Source organism: Gallinula chloropus, assembly GCF_964237585.1.
Source record: "Gallinula chloropus genome assembly, chromosome: 1".
In the NCBI taxonomy this organism is placed as follows: domain Eukaryota; kingdom Metazoa; phylum Chordata; class Aves; order Gruiformes; family Rallidae; genus Gallinula; species Gallinula chloropus.
The window spans coordinates 99616646-99639071 of NC_140085.1; the positions used below are offsets into that span (position 1 = coordinate 99616646).

Here is a 22426-nt window from a genome sequence, read left to right on the forward strand (position 1 = left end):
CTTTAAAGCCTGGACCACTTTGGTCACCAGCTGGCCAAAACATTGTGGCCACTTGATCATGAAAGACAGAGGAGTCAGCAGGTGGATGGGTTACCAGGAGAGAGATTTTGCCAGGGGTGAAGCTAAGGACGTTCTAATTGTGCAAATATGTACAATGTATGTTTCTCTATAAAGCATTTTTCTTTCTTTGGCTGTGACTTTTGAAGAAAAAGAAGACATTCTCTACTTCCCAATTCTGGCTCAATTCATCACGACATGGCTCAACATTCAGGACACTTTGCAAAATTTATTAAATTGTGTGTAAAAGCTCGTTGATAATTGGGATATTCAAAGGCATACACCTTTGTAGCTCTGTAAAATAGGTCACTGGCATGAAATTCTGCTCACTTCTTCCATGGGAATTGTACAGCCTTGAAGAATGAAGTAGTTCTCCACACTTAAAACTTTGCATCATCTACATTAACACTTACAGGATGTTTTCTTAATACAGCTGGGTGTAGCAGCAGATGCTAAAAATAGGAAGGCCACATCCTGCACCTTGGCTGGTCACAGAAACCATCACAGGGTGTTACTTCTGTTCCCAAAACCCACAGAGTACTCTCAGCACAACTGCTGGAATACCACTAGGATGAATACTCAAACAAATATGTATTTACATAATGGCTGTGATGTCTTAACTTTTGGTAAAGGCTGTGGGAAGTAAAACCCGTACATTTGGCTGGCTGCAAAGCCACCCACAAACACCAGGAATGGGAAATACTTGTGAGTACTTTTTGAAAGACTTCCACGCTGGTTTGTCTGGACAAATTGACTAGAAGTATTTATTACCACCCCTTTCTGGAAGATAACCCCAGCTTCAGAAGAGGGACATGTGACTTTTAGTCAGCCCTGTAAACCAGAAAAATGCGTTTAAATAGTATTTGGGGTTTTTTTTACTGTTTATACAAGCACCGGCTTTATGAAGTACAGTCGATCCCGATACTGCCCCTGCCACTGCGTTGTGATAAAAACCAGCAGCGTGGCTGTAAAAGCATGCAGGCAAGTTCCATCACCACAACACACAATCTTCTTCCTTATCATAATCACACCTGCTGCACAGTGCTCTGGGTGTGGAGAGCGCTTTGCCGACAGGTCCATTCACAGCTGAGAACTAGCAGTTTCCTCCATCAAAGCAAGCTGTGCAGCTGCCAGCCCCCTGCTTAGGATGTGACCAGGAGGTAAATGCAAGCAGGAATCTCTTTTCCTCCATGCGGTTCCATGTGTGGGGCTGCTTGCTGGGCAGCCCACACAGGGCCCAGGCAATGCTGCACAGCACAGCTTTTGCTGTAAGAAAGCCTGTGAGGAATCGAGAAGAGGGAGCTGGTTTGGGTCAGGAAGTGCAGGGGTGTGTTTTCTCTTGGAGGCTGAGGGTTCATTGTTGGCTACAGAACAAATGCCTCTTCCTGTAAGGCAGATAAAAATTACGTGGAAGCAATTCCCGGAGTTCATGTGAAAGGTTTGGGACACGCACATCTGGGGCAGTTAGATGGGGTCTTCTGGAGCAGTCTGGAAGGTCTGTGCAGGATGCCTGCAGAGTGGCAGGGCAGTAATGAGGATGGCAGGGCAATTTTTTAATACATTATACATTGTCTGTGCTTGAGGTCTAGTGCACAGTTGCTGTTGCCAAAGACTGCGTGTCCTTTGTCTTTGCGTTCCCAGCACTGTCATTCCTGGTACAGTTCTGCTTTCCATGACAGGATTTCCAGGAAGGCTATCAAAGCCACCTGATCCCTGATCATTTCTTTGGCAGTGAACTGGCCACCAAAGTACCCTCTCACTCTGTCAGACTTCAGTCCCCCACCATGCAGTGTGCCACCAGCTTCCCCAGCTTCTCACATGCTGCCTTTTGAAACAGACACATCACCATGCTATGGGCAAAACACTATTGGAGGAGGAAAACCAAATGGACCAGAAGGTGGTTCAGGCTTCCAAAGTTATTCCCATTTCCTAATCTTGACCAAGCATTTACTTTGTTACATTTTTTTGTTCAAAACAAATTATTGTTTTCAACTGACTTTGCAAATTGAAACACGCTCCATTAAAAGACAGACCCAAAAGATTTATGTGGGAAATGCTCCTTATTTGGGAAAGTTGCAAAAGTAATCTTGTTTCTTTCCTGGACCTGTGAACACTTTGTGTGCGTGTGTCCCTGAACATCCTTAATTCAGCCTCCTTGTCCTGAACCTGAGGGTGTTTCCATGCAAGATTAATCTGGGATGGGCAGGATTCCTGTATATTGCTCTGTTTTGGCACAGCTGCCTTCTTTTATTGCCTGCCTGTCTCGGTGTGGTACCTCGAACTGTGCTGGGGGCGAACACTGTGAGTGGGCATACATAGTGTCTCCTTACTGTCACAGTCAATCTCGGAAGCAAAGGTGGCAGAACCCCAAGCTCGTCTATGCAGCATAAAGCAGAGGAACCAGATTTTGCTGAAGACACAGTTGGGTTTCTTGACAAGCTTCCTGAAATCTCTGCCTCAGAGCCCATGTGTCTGAAACAGACAGTTATGCAGAAGGCAGGTGATTACAGCACGTCCACAGGAGGCACAGGGGGGTGGGTGTCACTGCACAGGACTTGGGAGGTGGCTCCAAGACACTGAGTGCGTGGGGCCTGGGACAATGTTCCTGTGCTGCCTCAGGGACTGGTAGGCAAGATTTTTGCAAAACAGGGGCAAACCCTACAGTTTGCCACTATTTTTCTCCAAAAAACCCCCATAACCCTATGGAGAGTCAGGGACAGCTGACAGGGTGGGGGTTTTCTCGAGGTGTTGACGATGCACAGTGTGCAAAGCCCCGCTGGCTTTGCTTCCTGCTTCTTGCAGGTCCCTACTCTGCTGCTCAGTCCTAATCATTTTCCCCTGGTCACCACCCAAGGACAAAGGCTCCCGAGGTGCGTGCAGGTTGCCTAGCAAAACTGGAATACCATAAGTCAAATCAGGAGGGGAACTATTTGGAGGCGATTGGTGCCAATTGCCTACTAAAATGGACCGCAAGTGGTGAACAGGCAGAAAGGCTGATTAAAGAAGAACGGTTTGGGTGTCGATAGGGCTGTACTTCAGGTGGGAGCTGAATGTGTGAGAAGACCACTTCCGTGCCACTGCAGTAGATTGTCCCAGTGAAGCATTGCGCAGCCCAATTGAAAAAGCAAGCAGAGTGGTGAGAGGTTTTTATTGACAGTTTTGCTGCTAACCAAACCAGCCTTGGTTTTATGCAGAGGTCAGTTTCATTTGGAAACTTTTAACCCTTCCTTCCTCTACTGCTGCTGCATTGTCTTTAAAGCACAACGCTACTCTCGGGTGCAAAATCCTGCCTAGCTTCTTGTTCATATGTACAAACCCCAGTAAAAAAAGTTGAACACAATGTACACACTGGGAAATATAATCCGGGAATACGTGTCAATAACATGATTGTTCTGTAAAATAATCCTGCCCACGTTTCCCTTCAGAGACCTCTTCCTCTTCACGCGGGCTGTGTCCGCATTGGCGACGCTGGCTGCACAAGCCCGACTCTCATTCTCTTCACAGCGGTCTGAGAAAGCAGCCAGGTCCATGTCCACATCCGTGTCGTGGAAGCAGCCGTCGAAAGCCATTGCTTGCACCGCATCCATGGTATACATTCCTGAAGCCTGGCAACAAAGAACAGTTATTCTCCATCTAGCAGGACCCATTTCAGTAAACTATAAATGAATGAAAGGGAAAAGAAAGGAAATTTTCTCTTCAGTGTTGTTCGCTGTGTGGAGGGCATAGGGAGGAGAGGGCCACCTCTGAGTACTGCTGTCTGCAGGGCTTGTCCCCTCGGGCAGGACATGAGCGAGGAAGGGGGTGTGTAATAAAACACACTTGTCTGGTGGGTTATCACCAGCCTCTGGCTGGCAATGTGTGCCCCAGCTTCTGAAACAAAAAATCAAACTCTGCCTCTCCTGCAGGTCTGCACTGCTGGAGTCATGGAAGTTATTTCACGTGTTTCCACATGTAGTTTATTGATGGTATTATCAAGTCATGTGAGCAGCATGTGCACCCTTTTTGTGTTTGTCCCCTTGTAATACTCCAACAAGTGAGTTTACTTGGGGGGGAGGGGAGGGAATACTCTTGAACCAAAGGTTTTAAGTGAGTTCTTCATAGAAAGCAAATGTTTTGCTTATGAGTGTTTCTGCTTCAGGCATGCTTTTCTAAAAATGACCTTGTCATTCATCTGCTATTGGGACAAAAAGGCACCGTTAAAACCATCTTCTTAACCAAAAATGGCAAAGCAGGAGGAGGAGAAATAGTCTCCTGCTTCACAGGGAACTGGAGGGAGTACCATGTGAGTGTGTTCTAGGGTGTGTTTCAGAGAGAGGAAAAATACTTGGATCAATGAGTATTTGAGAACAGAATGAAGGTTACCTTCCCTGGGGGGAGGAAAGACGGGAAAAAAATCAGGTGTATTCCCTAGCCTCTGCCACGAGAAAAGGGAGGGAGAGAAACCTCCTCAAGATCCAAGGAGGATGATACACTTCCTCCCTTCAGCCAAGTAAAGTGAGATACAGAGGTGGTTACTGTACTGTTATCGCAGTGGTGTATCAGGATTACTTTGTGGCTTCAGTGATGCTTTCTGAAGGCAACAGAACACCGAGGGTTGTACCTTGCCCCGTTTTTTGAGCTGCTTTCTCTCTTCAATTGTGGTGAGATAGTTCACTGCTGCATATTCGATGACAGACAGGAAGACAAAAAGGAAGCTGATCCATAAATATACATCCACAGCCTTTATGTAAGACACTTGAGGCATTGAGGCACTTACTCCTGTCATGATGGTTGACATTGTCAGCACTGTAGTTATACCTGCCAAAGAAAAAGGGGAGGTTACCATAACATAGGCCAGCTGGTTCTGTGTAGCTCATCACCATTGCTTGGACAGCAGGGCCTTGTGGGGGCCTATGGTTGACACTGCCTTTAACCTCATCCCACAGGCTCTGAAAAGGGGAGAGAACCAGGAAGGACCTGTCACGTGCAGCACTGCAGGCAGAACATCATCTCTCTGCTCAGCACCTGCAGTTACAGCTGTGTCACACGGGGCTCAGGCAGGGACGACACAGCACTGGTGATTGGGATGCAGGGGGAACACATTTCTGCTATGGCTTCAGGCACTGCTGCAGAGAAGTGAAAGCAGGTTTGTGGTCTTGCCTCACCTCCCAGAGCCACGGTCTCTGCTACACGCTTTCTTGTCCCGGAGAATCACGGAAGAGTCACCAATTTCCCTCCCAACCCTTTCTCAAGTTGTACTTCTTGAGAACATCTACCAGCTTGTACGTGTCTGCCATAACTCCTTGGCTCTCTGCAAGCACTCTAGCATAAAAGTGCTATATCCATTGAAACTAAGAAATGTTTTGGTTAACTTCAGTGTGTCCAGAACGTCATGCTGATCTTTTCAGTCTCTCCTCTTGCATGCAGCTATTCTTCTCATTTTGTTTTTCTCTATCACAGGAAAAAAACCAAACAAACCTACAAGAACCAAAACCAAACCAGGCTCTGCTCTGAAAGAAATAAAGGTAGCACTGGAAATGAAGCCAGCTCAGTAACACCTGCGAGACAGCACCGGCTGAGAGGGTGGCCTTTCAGTTGGGTCTCGGTGTAGCCTTTCCCAGTTTTATGCTAGTTCAGTCCACTGGAGTAGACTTGGAGAGTTGTCCCTCTCCTTAGGCTGAAGGACAGAGTTTCAAATATACCATATAACAGGAAATCTATGTATACTCTAGGCTAGGGAGTTGAGCTTTTAAAACTTTGTTGTTAAGATTCACTACAAATTATGTATGCTTATGCTAATGCAGTGTGCCTTATTCATAGAGCTGCTGATGCTTAACCTTCTGCAGGAATCCGCATATAAATTAAAGAACATGATGAGCAGAAACATCTTGACAGCATTACAAATTACCTACTGAGAATTCAAACTTTCTTTTTAAAGATGGAGTTAAATTTCTTATCAATAAAATGAATTTATAGATGCACTGATAAAAGTAGGTAAGAGGTACTATGATTTGTTTGTAGACTGACAGATAGATTAATACCACATGTATTAATAGCTTTAGACGGTGCCAATAGAAAGGGATCTGAGGTAGCTAGTTTTTGCAGATTGATACATCTACAGACAAAAATTGTGGGCTCCTTCAGTACATGCAAGTTTCTTAAACACAGATCCTCAAGTATTCACTTGTCTAAGAAATAGGGCAACATAGAGTTGGCTTCTGGGGCTAGCATCAGTGAAAAGAAAGAACAGGAGCTTCTTTAGTAATTCTTAAACTGGCAGTTGCAGGACTCAGATGCATTATGATTATGTTAGATATCTTAATAAATCTCCATCAGATCTTCACAGAGATGCTAATCTCTGATTTAAAAAAAGTACTCATTCCAAGGTCATCGCATTCAATTCCCAATAAAAGGCAGTCCTGAAGTGGTACCCACTGATTCATCACTGAGGAAATCATTAACATTATTTTTAAAAACCCACTTTAATTAATCTTTTTCTCCTGTGCTGTGGTGTTCAGAACTAAAACTGTGAGAGCATAAGGATGCCCAACTTACTCTTTGTTTTCCACAGAAGCCTGTGTGTCTTGCACCATTAAGGCACCAAAGTAAACATTTTCAAGGTGCCTAACCAAGAAAGGCGTGCTACATAGGGCAAGCAGAAAGCTGTTTCCAAGCTGGTAGGAAGGTATCAAATGTTCTCTAGGGAGAAAGCAGAGCTGCAAAGCTTTTAGATAGATTCTGCTATGCCTTTTAAGTATCTCTTTTGAACCGTGGGTTTGGAGAGGGATCTTACTACCTGTCACTACCTGTTACTTTGCTGGAAATAGGGGAGAAAAAAAACTAAACAAACTCAGTCTCTGAAAAAAAAAAAAGAGGAAAAAAAGGAGTTAAGTAAAATTCTTCATAGAGAAGTCTGCAGAATCACCCCTTTTTCTTTCTGTGGTGCGAGAGCTGTTTTCTAATATAGCAAAACCAGTCAGAATAAACATTGCCTAAAGTAGAGGCTGACTAAAGGAGTTTGTGGTGGTGGCAATAATAGTGTCATTCAGGCAATTACCTGCTACACTCGCTCATGTCCTGTGTAAATAAGAAGCTAAGGTAGCTCCAAATCCTCTCCCCTATCCATTCTATTCCTCCCAAAAGAACATACAGAAAAGGTTTACCTAGTGATACCCTGGCAGGAACGGCTCTTCTGTCAATCCAAAATGAAACCCAAGACAGCATCACCATCAGCATGGCTGGGAAATAGGACTGTAGCACGAAAAAGAAAATATGTCTCCGGAGTGCAAAGTTTATAAAAAGCCGATTGTACCAACCTATTGAAAAGGAGAGAGAGGAACAGGTTGGGGGAGAAGAGGTCTGTGTTATTTGCGAGCACCCTGTTCACTGGCCCCCTCCTTCCAGCAGAAATGGTGCATCCACATCAGTAGCAGTAAATGCCTAAAAAATACTGCCACCACCTTGGTTTTAGATAGTGCTTTAGATGCTGCCCATCATACCTCATTAAAATACCCCCGCCTCGGGAGTAAAGCATCACCACTGCATTCGGAAAGTAGTGTACTGTAATTGAGGCTGGGAAATCGGAAAGAAAAGAACGTAGACTTCAGGTGAGGCTGCCGGGAGAGTACAGGCAGCTTCACCTGCCCAGCCCAGCTGGGGCAGCGAGGCCAGCAGCCTGACTGCCCCAACACGCGGTTTGCCTTGTCTCACGCCAGCAGCCCCGTTTGCCTGCCCGGCGCTGACTTCAGAGGAGAGGCTGCCACCTAGTGAATTCGGAGACGGGCTCCGTCCGTGCAGAGACTCTGCCTGCGGAGGGCGGGTAGCATAGGGGCCGGCGAAGAGACCAGAGGGGCTGGCTGCGCAGCATCTGCCTCGCTGGTACAAATAGAGATGTAACGAAGAACCGATGGATGGCAAAGAGTGTCTCAGCAATAACCCCATCTAATGCGAAGCTTGTCCCAGGTGTTTCCAGTGGAGGAGAGATTTTGGTTTTAAAAGATACTGTCTTTTAAGGGGCAATGGCCTCAAGTTGGAGCACAGGAAGTTCTGCACCAACGTGGGGAAGAACTTTTTCACAGTGAGGGTGACAGAGCCCTGGGACAGGCTGCCCAGGGGGATTGTGGAGTCTCCTTCTCTGAACATATTCAAGACCCGTCTGGATGCCTATCTGTGCAATATGAGCTAGGGAGCTGCTTTGGCAGGGGGGTTGGACCTGATGATCTCTCAAGGTCCCTTCCAACCCCTATGATTCTATGATTCTGTCCCCAGAATAGGCTGAAATTGTTGCTCCTTTGGAGGCCAGGGGACTCCAAAAGCCTGGATGCTATGCATGAGTAATCCACTCAGATTCACAGGGCGAGGGACACAGGACCTAAAATGCAGAACATTTGTGAGCAGCATTTTTGTCCAGTTTTTGCCAAGGCTTTTCAGGGGGAGACAGCTCCCATTACAGCTGCGCTGAAAGTTCCCCACTGTTACTTACTTTGGGGGGTGGGTTCTGTGTGTAGGCATTTTCTTCCAATGAGGAGCAAAATACAAGAACAAGAGAAAATGGAACAAATACTCAAAGCTAACGAAAACATCTGTCTGCAACGGGCGCTGTTCTAATTAACAGGTATGGTACGTGCACTTATTCAGGTACTTCCCAGTGGTCCCCACAACTTAAAGAAATCTTTCTTATCACCTTTACCCTTCTGAGTAGGCTCATCATCAAAACACCTGCATCTAAGTGTTAAGCAGTTACACTTGGTAAAGTCAAAGGTGCTGTGAAGGCACTGCAGAGGTGTGGGTGCACTGCTCTGCATGAGGTTGTATTTGCTTGCCTAAATGCTTTTTGATGAGAATAGCAAGGCAGAAATAAGCCATCTGAGTTCCCTGAACCCAGTTTCAGCACACAGTGACAGCAGTTTGGTGGAAAATATCTGAGTCTCCTTCTTGCAGCAAGGACACATTTGATCTATCTCTCAGCAAGGCTCAGTTACGACAGTAAGGTATCACTCGCCCTCTTCTCACATGACAGTGACTCTTGAAGGCTGGAGGTCTGTTCCCAGCTCATACACAAGCAAAAGATAAGGACAACAAACCCAATCAAGCTGTGAATTCCTCACTGCTTAGGCTGCATCATAATTTTAACTGGAATTGCCGCATTCAATATCAGCTACCACAAACTCGAATGGCACTTTTTTAAATACAGAAAGAAGCTATCCTGTAAATAAAGCACTGTAAATAAATATTTTTGTAGCTTTACTGTATGTCTTAAAAGCTTTTCCCTGAAAATGTTATGCATTTCATTATATTAGGTGGAATAATTTCTAGTTTATTAATCTGCCTTGATATAAAGAGCAATATCCATGCTGAAATGAATCGACTCAGACTGGACAGTACAGTAGCAAACGTGCCATTTTATCTGGTTAAAAATGACTGGTTGGGTTACTTAGAGAAGTATTTCCAAATTTATAATTGCATGTAGAGATACAAAGAAAATAAAATCCACCTTGCATGAAGTCAAAACTATAGCAAACTCCTAAAGCCTTGTGCATTGTGCCAGAAAGTATAGTTCAAGATCTAGAGGGACAAATAAAAACCCCTCTGGACAGATACTTTTATTTAAACAATGTAGCACTGACATTAAGGGATTTATTTTTTTCATGCAACTTTATGTATAAACACAGAACATTAAACAAACCCTGAAATAAACCTCAATAGGTTATAAATGCTGCCATGTGGAAGCCTTACAGACTTTTAATGACATTGTACAGCTCCAAAACTGAGGAGATTTTAGACAATAAAGCACAATGGGACTCCTCTTGTTTGCTTTCAAGCTCCTGACCCTTTAGGGTTTATGTTTTCAAGCTTTTCTATATAACAAGGACCCTGTAAACCAAATACTCCAGTGGCTACTGCAATTTTACAGGAGCTCACAACAGGATATATTTGGTGGTTGTGTATTTTTTTTCAGGTTCTTATTGCCAGATGTTCAGTTACAAGTATTTTTATGGCCTCTTCTAATATCAAGAAAGCAAGGACCTAGGCCAACAGACCAGTGTGACTGACAGACTTCATCTTCACAGAGATCTCTCACCAGTAACAGTTATTAGCAACAAATTTGAACCTGAAAGACATTCTGCATGATCATGTCCTGTGCTTCTCACTTCTAGTGAAGAGAGAGGCTTACTAATGGCTTACTATACCAGTACTGCTGTAAAAAGCCAGTCCGCTGGAAGCACTGAATTCCTCAATGAAAAACTGGGAGAGGGAGATGTGCTCGTCTGTGCTCAGGGACTTGTTTCCGTGTTTCCAGTATAGCATCAGATCATCTTCATTGTATGCATCTGTGAGACAGTAAAAACTAAATCACCTCTTCTGCTGGAATAATGTGTCTCTTTCTTTCCAACAATTTAGGAAGACTCCAAAGAAACATTCTTTTCACATCAATTTGCCAGTTAGTTGACATGGAAAAACTTGCTGAGCCCACATTCCGCCTGGTTCCAAGCAGAGCCCTGCCCTGCGCCCTGCCAGCAGCTTACCTGACCGATGGGGGACATGGGCACGTGCAGGGGCACAGGGTGCATGGGATCAGAGCTCTGGAGCCACCACACTGAGCAGACTGCCTGAATGCTGGGCTTCTGTTCTCTTTGCAAAGACCAAACAAGAAGCCAGCATCCTGGTTTTACTCATCCTCCAGATAAAATAAAGTCTGAGACACCAAAAGGCTCTGCAAGACAGTGTGACCTTTTGCTGTCCAGCTCTACAGCTTACTGCAGACAGCTGAGCCAGGGGTGAGAAAGCAGACATTTCACAGTAACACAAGCACTCATTTTCATTTTTCCATGAGGTCAAACAACTTATTTTACTTTTAACTGGCACCTTTTTCTCAGAAAAAAAAAAACAAACCCAAAACGTTATTTTTGACAGAAGAAACATTTTCAGGAATATCAGACTACTCTAAATAAAGCAGGGAGCATCACGGTTTTTCTATCTTCCCAAAGAACACTGAGTTCTGGGAAGATCCCAAGCTGGCCACAGTTCAATATGTACAGGTTGAAGGGCTCAAGTCACACACGAAAATAAGCGAAAACGTGAACAAGATGGAGTGGTGGTGAGCATGCACATGTGAGGAACGGGTATGAATTAAGCTTACAGCTCTCCAGCTCTAAAGAACAGTTCTGAGTGTCCAGAGGAAACCTACTGAAATCCATGAAACACATAGCAGAAACTGTTATTCTGCAGAAAAGAACAGAAAAACAGACATTAAATGAAAAATTTCACACTTTATTAGGGATGTACAGACATCTTGGAGAGATCCCCAACCAACCTGCTGTTTAGAATCCCAATGACTGAGTTTTTCTACTCTTTTTAAAATTTTTTTTAGATGCTTCTAAAAATGCTTCTAGATAGTGAAATACAATTAAATGAGATAACATATTTTTAAAGCATGTCTTTCTTACTAAGTACATTACCCTGGATTTTTAACCCCCTTACTGGCCTGATCCCTCATTAGCCTTTGACACATCTTGCTTTGAAGGGTTACCCTTCTAAAGATTCAAAAGGGGAGTTCACATTTCTTGACTAGATTTCTCATAGATTGAAGTAGATAATATTACAGATTAGAGCAAATATTACTTCAAGTGCTATGTTCCCAGCTAGGATTGTTATGATATTTAATTGCATAAAAAGATAAGCTGCTATTTCTGGATGCCTACTCTCCTCTTCAAAACTATGGAAATGCCGTGTACTCTAAAAAGCTTAAGGAAATCTAGGTAAAGACATTATTTTGCATCCCACCTTCTTTGTCACAAATCTTTAGAAGATAAATGTCCTCTGATTTTTAACCAATAAACCAACAACAACAAAAAAGGCTAGAGGCAGCAATTTAAATAAGGTAAATACTGCCAAATTTCCCTTTCTCATCACAGATTGTATGTCATTTGATACTTTAGTTTGATTTTTCATTTTTCCCCAAACTGAATCCTACAGCAACTTAAGTGTTAAGGGACATGCTGGGCATGTAAGGCATCTCTGAAAACTTGTGATTAGTAATCACACTGTATCTGAGTAGTTACAAGTGTAAGATTCTACTGGCTTGAAATGAGACTGTCAGAGTGGTACATCTTTAAAATCAAGCACGTGTCTTCCATCTATGGATGTGGTTTCTGTCTTCTAGCTGTTGATTAAAGGCTCGGGGGAACAACAAGCAAATGTTGATTCAAGACCGAGACTATTGCAACAAAGCTGGACTTTTGTTCTGCTTTGCTTCAAGAAAATCCTGGATGCTAGGCACTGAAGAAAAACTGTGGGATATGCAGATTTCTTGCACATTAAGCGCTTGGAATATAATCTACCCACTGCCAGTAACACTGGCAATACAAAATGTCTGTTCTAATGGGCATCTCATGCTTTAGGAACATAGGCATTAACCCCACTCAGCTTAGAAACACCTTGGTTCACTGTAATCATTTCAAAACTTTGGTTCCCAGGCCTTTAGGTCAACCCTTTGCCTGTCTCTCAGTGTGACAGGAACTGATAGAGAAGGAAAGGAAGAGGACAGGGCACCTGCCCTTCATGCTTATGTTCAGGAAGAAATCCCGGGTTTGGCAGGAACTTTGGGACTTTGCTGTTCGCTGGCACAGGAAGGTGAAACTCAGCTGTCTGTCAGAGAGAGGAGGAGTTAGCCAGTACACACCATCTGGTAATGCAGAGTTAGGGAAAGAGAACTGTGGGATCAGAGAAGATGAAGACAAGGAAGAAAAGTAGAGCATCGGCTTGCAAGTGTGATGCAGGAGACAGGGCAAAGGGTCCCGTCATGGAGGGGATTCCAAGTGATGAGCAAATGTAGTAAATCGAGTCGCACCCTGTCTGTCCCTCACCTCTATTTCCTCCTTTTCCTTCCCTCCCAGCTTACTTTTTCCTTTCTCTCCGTTTCTGTCCTTCCCATCGCACAATGCCTTTGGTCTGTAACTGTGTGCACAACTTCTTACAGGTAATCTTGATGACATTTTACCCCTCCAGCAAGCTGGCAGAATGTGTTTGCCCATCTTTTAGGCAGCCTCTTTGCCACTCTTCCTTCTCCCAGCTGAATCTGTGTCTTACCCCTCACGTGGACAACCACCATTGTAAGCTTTAGTATAGTGTGATTCTTGAACATACATTTTCTTAAAGCAGTGTACAGCAGCTGTTGTGAGGGTTTCTGCATATCTTCATGAGAGGGTAGAGACATTCATTACTATTTGGAACAACTATTACCTAACCAAAATCTCCAGTGCTTGCATACTTCTTCAAACTACCCAGATTAGATGACATATCCCCTCTATGCACAGGCCTAATTAGTAGCAAACAGGAAAAATGTGATTTCTGCAATGCACAACCCTCAGGGCCTTTACCCTAGGGGGAAAACTCCTCCATTATAACTATTTCTTCCACATCATCCAAATCTGCTTCATAAAGAAAAGCAGTAAGAAGTAGATAGGAGACACATTTAATGACACTGCTGTTCCAGTCCTGGGATTGTTTCAGTTTCCAGTTCCTTGTAGTCACACAACACGCTTATCAAGTGTTGCTGGTGTCAGCACCAATAATCTGCTCTCCATGCCTGGAGCCCTCATATTAATCTGGAGCCCCGATTAGTATTGATGGCAAGTTTAAGGGTATCCCAAAGTGAAAATACCTGAGACAGTTGTAAAAGACTCAGGGTGAGAAAAGCCACATTTGTTCTTTGCTAATAATTTTGGGCTTTGCGGTACTCAACAGTAAAGCAACTGCAATATTGCTAAACCCGCTCACAATGAATTAGCACTTGATAAACTTCAGAGCTATTTACAACAGATGGAAAAACTGCCCTCATCCTGCAACTGAAAATAATATAGGAATGATAGAAAAATATGTTATCTCTATGTTATCAATCCTAAATGTATTTTCCCACTGGCACACCAGTCACCGATGTATCTGATGCATCAGCAGTATCTGATGCTGGAGCTTTAATGCCAATCCAGTATCAAAATCTTAACTGCAAGTATTTCCAGTAACTTCTCTCTGTACAGACTGTTGGTCTGCAATTGCAGTCCTGCATTTTCTCATAAGAGAGTATTGTTCTTACCGTAGACTGAAGAGTACATTGCCATCAGGGTAGACTCGGAGCATGACATTTTCCACTGTTGTATCGTGGATGAAAGATCTTTTGGAATGTACAAAAAACACATCAGGTACCCAGATCTTTTTTATCAGTCTTCCATCAAAAGTCATACTTTTGTTTTTGTTGCTACGAAATGAAAGTCTTTCGTCCTTCCAGTAATGCCTGAGATACAACGTCATGGTGAAGTCCTTCATTTTTATTAAAAAAAAAAGAGAGAGACAATGCTTGTTTTGTCTACATACAGTAGAAAACTGTATAAAGTAATCAACTGTATAAAGTAATCAGCACGTGCAAAGGATCAATTTCTTCTCTGGTCATTATCTGGAGGATCCTCAATGAGGGGAATCAAATGCCATTCAATGAGTTTAAATATAGATTGGAACTACTTCTGAGGTACTGTCTGCTGGCCTTATCACTGGCATCTGAGTCTGATGTTCATACTTCATTTATATTTAGATACAACTTTTACAGATTTGAGTGTTCTGCTGGATTGGGCCACCAGTAAAGTGAAAAAGAACCTTTAAAACCAACTGAAGGGAAAAAGAAAGGGATTTCCTTTGGAAATCTTCACTGGCTTTTCACAGAATCGGCTGTGGTTCCTTTACAAAGGGAGTAATTTTGAGATCTTCATGAGGTCAATTTGTAAAATCTATTAATCTGTACATTTTGTACAAATATTGGGGGGGGAGGAGGGGGGGGGCCTAGACTAGTATATTTATGAACACTCCCTAGTTTAAATGAGAATGACTTGCATGTTTCAAGGCAAGGGGTTTAAGGGTTTGCTTTCTTTAACTGCATTATTTTGGCTGAAATTCTTTATGCTGGTTCTACTAACCAACTTACCATGTCAACTTCAGATATGCTGTCAATGCTTTCCACCTGCACATCAATGCCCACGGGTATTGGTGACCCTTAAATGTAACAGAATGAGAGAGTGATGAGGAGTGTAAATACATATTTTTAAAGGGAAGACTGTGCATTAGCAGCATACAGACAACACCCCATCCCAGCATTCACTATGGTCTGGCCACCTTAGTAACCTGACTGTGGCAGTCCATGGCAACAAAGTAAAACCCAACACTGAACAGTTGTAACAATCAATACAAAATCTTCAGTGATCTTTTTGCAGCCAGACCAGTTGTTCTTGGCGTTGCAGCTTGGACAGCAGTGACAGCTTCCTTGTGATGACAAAGCTAATGAACTGCTCGGAGTGCTATTTAGAACTGTCATAGGGAGGAGCTGTGTAAATATATTAAACACATCAAAGGCTGCAAAGCTATCCCAGTTCCAGTGCTAATTCTCACACTTATTAACAAAATATCTGTTACGCCTCCTAATTACCTTTAGTTACTTGACTATTTAAAGTTTGGCAAAGATATTTGTGAAAAAGCATTGCTTGCTTGCTACCTCATAAGGGAAAAATTGTATGCATACTAAGCATGAATCTGTGATGGACTGCGGAGTATCACCGAGTACACAATTTATTATCAAGTACAATACACAGCCAACTGCACTAACGACTTTATTTTATATACCGCCCCACTATTTCACGCCGCTGAAAAAGGCTGTGAGTTTATAACACAATGGGATCTGAGTGAACAAATTATAAAACAATATTTGCTTTTTTGCACTAAAGTGATTAAAGATCAATTAAAAGTTACAGAAAAATATAAAATTGTTTCTGGGCTCTTCAATGTACAGTATCTAGAATGAAGGATCTAGTTCTATCAGGGTTACTTAACTGAGTCATTTTCAGCAAGCAAGTCATTCCATGAGAGCAACTGTCTAATCACTTCCTTAAAGAGGAGGGAGAGGAGAGAGAGGGGTGTATGTGCATATGTGTGTATACACACACACCTCCCAAGGAATATTCTCCATTTGGCATGAAAATCAATAGTAATCATTGTACATGGGATTCCAATTGCATTTGTTAAAAATAATCAGTTACAATATTTTTACAGTACATATTTAAAATAACCCACTACAAAACATGAGTACAAGGAAGTCTGAACAGCAGGAGATGGCAGACGGTTTTTTAACTTGTCTTTCTCTTTTTTCTGTCATTTCCTCTTATCAGTGTCAAGTCAAAACGGTCCAGAAATAATCACTCTCCTGATAACCAGCCACAATGCTGTGTCTCTTTTTGGAATTATCCTTAAAATAGCAGCCCTCGAGGATTACACAGCTGCTTCCAGTTCTTACCAGTAGAGATCTTGGACTATTTTTGAGCTATTTTTAAATCTGGCTCTGTAGTGTCTTGATTTGACTTGTATTTCTTAATGAAGGGTTTGACCCTGCACGGAACAGATGAAGATGCCTTCTGCATGGGAAAGGCAGGTAAGACGTGCTAGCAGGGCACCCAGGAGCGTGTTTCTGCACTGACAAGAGCTGTGCTGTCTGGCTCAGAAATTGTGTCTCCCTCTGAGAGGAATGCTTCTCTCAGTCTGTTGGCCAAAGCTCAAATCAAAATTCAGGACTCCAGACAGCAAAGTTCAGATAATTAGTTTATTAGCCAAACACTAGGCAGCACTTGGGAAAATGTTGCTTCTTTTGGAGAACAGAGGCAGCAGGAGGTAGATACAGAGAAGCTGATGCACGAGGGTATCAGTGTACATATCCAGCCAGGCTTTTTCACACAAAGCTATACAAAATTTTAGGCCTCTCATAAACCAGTTGACAGACACCTCTTGTCTTTGTTTTGACCACACCACACAAATAGTTTATTTTTGCTAAATACCAACTAGTACCGAGTACTGGTACCAAAATGCCCATTTCCAATCTGAGTGGAGTCATCATCTCAGTTTGGGTTTCAGTGGAATACTATCTGGTAAGTTCAAGGCAGGTTTAGCCTAAGTTGAAGTGGCCGTGGGATTTATACATGCTGTGAACACCCTTCACAAATGGCATCACATATCACTTAAATGCAAACACGGCAGAAAGATGAGGTGTTGTCTATCGAGCTCCTCATTTGCATGATGAAACAGGACAAGCTTACAGCGCAGAGCTGACCTCCCAGCTAGCTGCACACAAGGCAGGGTGGCTCAGGGAGCAGGCTACCTGCAGAGGCACAGTGCTCCAGCCTAGGAGCACGAGCAGTACCAAAGCTGACAGTGGCTTTACCAGTTTTTGAGTCTCGGACAAGTCTAAAGCAAATAAATGTCAACATTCTTCAAACAGGCAAGGAGCTACCCACAAACGGTGTGCAGAGTAGAACAACTGGCTTTCTCAGTACACATACACTATGTGTAGTGAGGCAGCGTTTTGTTGAGACAGCTGCTTAAAGTGTGATGATGGCTGGCCTAATACTTTCTTGGGATTTGCAGAAATTACAAGTTCCTACCCCAACAAGCACTATTCCAGTGCAACAGTTTCAGTCAATAATTCACCTCCTCTGGGCAGATATAAACAAACTGATCACAGAACAAGAAATCAGTGGCAGCTTATGGTTACATTGACTACATGCACACAGCAGCTCGCACTAAGTTAGGAACTATTATAAAGTCAAGTCAGTGGGGATACCAAATAGCATAGAGGAGACCGAAAGCTATGGCCAGAAGCACAGTGGATGGTTCTGAAGTGAAATAAATAAAAAAGGAACTGTTACAGCGGAATTAATTCCTGATTAAGTAGAAATGCTCCAAGTTTGAAACAGGCTTATTAAAGAGATTCCTGTTCTCTATTTGGGGAAAGGCCAAAGGCTCATGCTGCTTTGAGAAAATACTGTTCAGTTTAGCGTTCACCACAGACAATTATTAAACCACATCCCCTAACCCCAGCCCTGACCTATTATTGATGGGTCACAGCAGCTGCCAAGATTTTCTCCTTATTCTGACTCCACTGTGGCAACAAATGTGAGTATATTATAAAGACACTAATCACTGCACCTATATGTAGCCCCAGTCGCTTCAAGGGGCAGTTCACTTTCCTACTCTGAAGCACTTTCATACTGTTGTCACTCACACCACCACCCCCACCCCCGCCCCCCCCCACGAGAGAGGGTTCGACCTTACTCTGGTCGAGACCTTCTGAGCTTTGTTGTTTTCTGGGAACATTTATTTCTGTGATGAAAAATTAACTGCACTAGAACAGCAACAACTAACTATTGGGAACACATTGCCGAGAACTGTAATTTCTTCATCACTTGGATTTGTTTTACCACGATTAGATGATTCTAAAAAAGAGCGTTTCTATAAGCATTGGAAAATATCCTAAACCAGTTGGAATAGTGATTCGTCCACCTCTGTGTCTGCACCACAGCTTTCTCCCTAGTTTATTGAGAATTTCAATCTCTGACTGACCATCAGGCAACATCATCAAATTCACTTCGAAAAAAATGTAACCAGAGCAAAGCTGTGTTTTTTATTTCCTAGTTTGACAAAACTGGGGATGGCAGAGAGGATTTTGTTATTAAATTGAGCAGCTTCAGTTGCTTCTGGAGCGTTGCTACAAATCATTATTTTAGAGGGATTAGTGATTTTCACAATGGAGGCTCCACAGATTTTCAAGATAATTACTCCTCAGTGGAAAAAAAAATAGAATTGTTTTCAGATGGGTTTATCTTCACACAAGCCATTTCCAGTCTCTTATTTTAAAGGTTTAAACATAGTGAAAGAATTCCTTCATGAGCACAGAATTTTTTTAATAGCTAGTGCAGCAGGCAAATTCTATAATACCCTTTTTAAAAGGGATATTACATAAAAAGGATAGCGTTTGAATGTTTGAGGATCAATTTCTACAGTAATAATGACTGAATTCTACAGGATTTTTGTGATAGTCAGACATTTGAACATGCAGCAGATTGCACCTGAAATTCCATATGGGAAATGTTGAATTTAGAAAAACCAGCCACTGTATCCCAGTTGTCTTTGTAACAGTGTATGCTGGGGAAAAAAACCCCTAGGTCTAGAGAAAGCTCACAGTAGGAGACAGAGACGGGAGAAGGGTTAAGGTCTATAGGAGTGCTTTCTTCTAAAAAGGGCTTGTGGGCCTGTGAAGAAAGCAAACCAGATAGAAATGCAAACAAGCCCCAGGGAAGTGAAGCTATGTGGATGCATTTACTCTCCTCTGGCAATGAGTGAAACAGAATTACTGACAATGGTATTTTCTTCTTGCTACTGTTTTGTGTCTTTCTTTCTCATTTGAGAAATGAAGGTGGACGGCTAAGAGCAGTAGTCAGCTCTTGGAATGGAAGACTTAGCAACATCAGAGAAACAAAAACCCAGGAGAAAGACCCTATTAGAGGTCTTAGAAATTATCATAATACTTCCCTCCTGTTCTGGACTCCAGCTATTCCTTCCAGTAACCCACAAGAAAAAGCCATTTGACTTTCATCAGAGTGAGTCTTCTCTGCCACGGTGAGAAGGTATTTCTGACCTTCCGGGGGGACTGTGGTGCAGACAAGAAAACAGCTCGGTGGCAAAGAGCTATTAGAATGTTAGCATTCTTTGAACATTAATCAGGCCCTATTTTCTTTTTTTTCCCCCTTTACCTTCAGATTAATTTAAATGTTACTAATTTGACTTGAGAAGGAAGGAAGCATAAAGGGATGAAAGCTAATAGGATGTCTGATCCTCTGGAAATTTGGAAGTAAGAACATGCTTAATTGCAACTTGAAGTGCCAAACTGTCTGGAAAGGCTGTTACCTCTTGACCAGCCAAATGATACTGAATTTTCTTCCATCATTTCTATTGCTAGCTAATGTTAGCATCCTCTATATTGGTTGAGAAAGCAGAGAGAACCAATTTTAAAATGTCTTTAACTAATGCACTGCTAGCATAGGATATGACAGGTCTTTAAGACAATGTAAAAGAAAAATTGAGTTGTCATACTTGGATGTACAGATACACACTACACAATGAGAACTTGCATGTACACGGTGACAATGATCATGTGGCTCCATGATCTTTAGATTGCAAAGTAGTTCAGAGTGTGTGGGAGGGTGTTGCTCACACTAATGACTTCTGGCAGTACTTCGAAACCAGGTAACTCAGAAAATAATAGGCTATAGATAAATAGATGTGTAGTAGAAAAGAAAGTAACTTTAAAGGATGCCTAAGGATTCACTTTAACACCACGCTCAGCACACAGTTTTGGCTGCTAAGGTAGCCTGCATCATGGCCCTTGGATCTGAGCTGCTAGAAGTCTCTGCTCATTGTCTGATATTTGCCCGTGCTCACCCTTTCTCACTGAGTTTAAAACATGGGGATGACCATTCCAAACAGGGCTGGCCATATGATTTCTTGCTTTTTCTCCAGTTCAAACTTAAACTATATTCTCACAGAATAAGAGTCTATAGGGCTACTAAAAAATCAGTTGAAGTACTTCAGTCCATAGCAGTAGAAAAACATGTAAGTAATGAAAAGACCTGACTATGGGTCTACTGACTGTCTTTTGTTTCCTTTGGTAGGACCTGTGCAGACAGACAGCCTCACCAGAGCTGGTAAGCAATATTATACCATTGTAGGACCACTAACATGCCCATCTGCTGGCCTTTATCAGTGCTTCTGGAAGCAGCAAGGACTACACATAATTCCTACAGTGTGCACTGATGCAGTTGGTAAAACTGTTTAAACAAAGGGAATATCCGTGCTCCTCCTAGTCCAATGCCTAGTGGAATTATGCAAATCACTATGCTGCTCCACATCTGTTTGCATCAGCGAGGGTCCATCTATTGGACACTTGCAAACAAAAGAGGACCATGACATCACAGAGCAGAACAAAACAAAACAAGTAAAATACAGGAAAGGAAAAAAAAATACCAGTGCCTGCCCCCACAAACAACCAATGAGCCTGGTTTGGGAATAAGTGCAATGTAACAACATAAATTTAGTATTTTAAAGAATGTTTGGGTGTACTGAATTATTGGTTTGCTTCACTCAGCCTCACCGTATAATGAATTTCAGACAGAGTAATATTTCTATAGCAAAACTGTAGAAACAGCTTGCTAACAGCTTGCTGGTTTAGCTTCATCTTGACACAGTATGCTTCCCAGACTTTGATCTCTAATCTGGTAATAAATGGATAATGTCAGGACTAAATTTTAAAATCAACAGAGTCAAATTTTAATTGTGCAGCTGGAATGCCATTGCAATCAGCAGAAGAATGCCAAAATATACTTACATAAATTACAGCAGAGTTGTGATTATTTGGTAAAAAACCCAGGATCTCTTACCTCCGCTTTCATGAGAAAGCAACCAGTTGTGGGGAGCAAAGTCACAATGATTTCTAGTAACACTGCAGCAGCTGGTAGCATCTGTATCCAACAGTTCTACATTCATTTCCCCCGATTTTTTTCCTGTGTGCATTTGCTCAGTTTACAAATCAAATTTGGCATGTGCTCACTCTGTTTTTTCCTTTGTTACTTAATTATAAATATGAAATACTCTGGGTCCTGTAGTCTGCTTCATTAACTTTGGATGTGTGGGGCTAAATGAAATCAAAGGAACTAGATTTAGATTTAGGGGTTCCCTGAACTGAGAGCTGTCCAGCAGGTTCAAAACAGCATGAATTTTCCAGCTGCTTTTTCTCCCAAACGAGTACAAAGAATGATTGACCTTCTCAGGCAAAGGGGCACAGTGGATCTAGATTAACAAAATCTGTCATTCTAACTCCCTGACATACCCAGAAAATCACAACAAGGTATAGAGAGGGTAAAAAAATGTCTCTCTTCTAAAGATGAAGAATAATTTTTAAATGCTTGTTTTTCACCCAGCTGTTTTGCCCCGGTTCTTTTTTCAGTATTGTGAACTGCTGCATTGTGCTGAGCTGAATAAATTGTGCACTGTGGCATGGGAGGGTACAAGCCCTTCATGAATCACAGTGCTGAAATTCTTCATTAGATTTCATAAAATAACCCAAAATTTCACCTGCTTTAAAAACATAAAGCCACGGTGTTGTAAGTCTTCATGCAGCTCAGGGCTATGTTATGACTGTGGTGGCAATGACTGTAGTAACGGTGTCTATGATTTCATCTTCTCCTCTAGTTAAGTTTCCTTCTGCTGCACACTTGATTATCAACACTCCTCAGAGAAACACAAATGCCCTCTCTGCTGTCATGCAAAAACTCTGGGTATATTATTCATACCCATGATTCGGTTGGTGAGTTTTGTCCTCTGACGAGGTCACTTTTGTGTACTAACTCTCTGCTGCTGCCTTATTAGCCTGCCCCTTGTGAGAAACAAAGCATTGCTACCACTGCAACATCACTGTACTGGGTGGTAAGATAGGAATGATGGGGTATGAATTTGGGATGAACATTCATTT

The 22426-nt window shown here is 42.5% G+C and overlaps 1 protein-coding gene across 1 annotated transcript in view; it reads right to left on the bottom strand.

Annotated features, from left to right (window-relative positions):
• Window positions 1–3359: 3359 nt before the first annotated feature.
• GABRR3 (gamma-aminobutyric acid type A receptor subunit rho3) overlaps window positions 3360–22426 on the bottom strand; it is a gene marked incomplete at both ends in the record, with an annotated part of 41457 nt that continues 22390 nt past the window's right edge. Inside the window, 7 exon segments of the mRNA XM_084279575.1 lie at window positions 3360–3662; window positions 4658–4854; window positions 7200–7352; window positions 10227–10367; window positions 11177–11259; window positions 14129–14352; window positions 15008–15075. Of these exon segments, the coding sequence (XP_084135701.1) occupies window positions 3360–3662; window positions 4658–4854; window positions 7200–7352; window positions 10227–10367; window positions 11177–11259; window positions 14129–14352; window positions 15008–15075 (1169 nt within the window).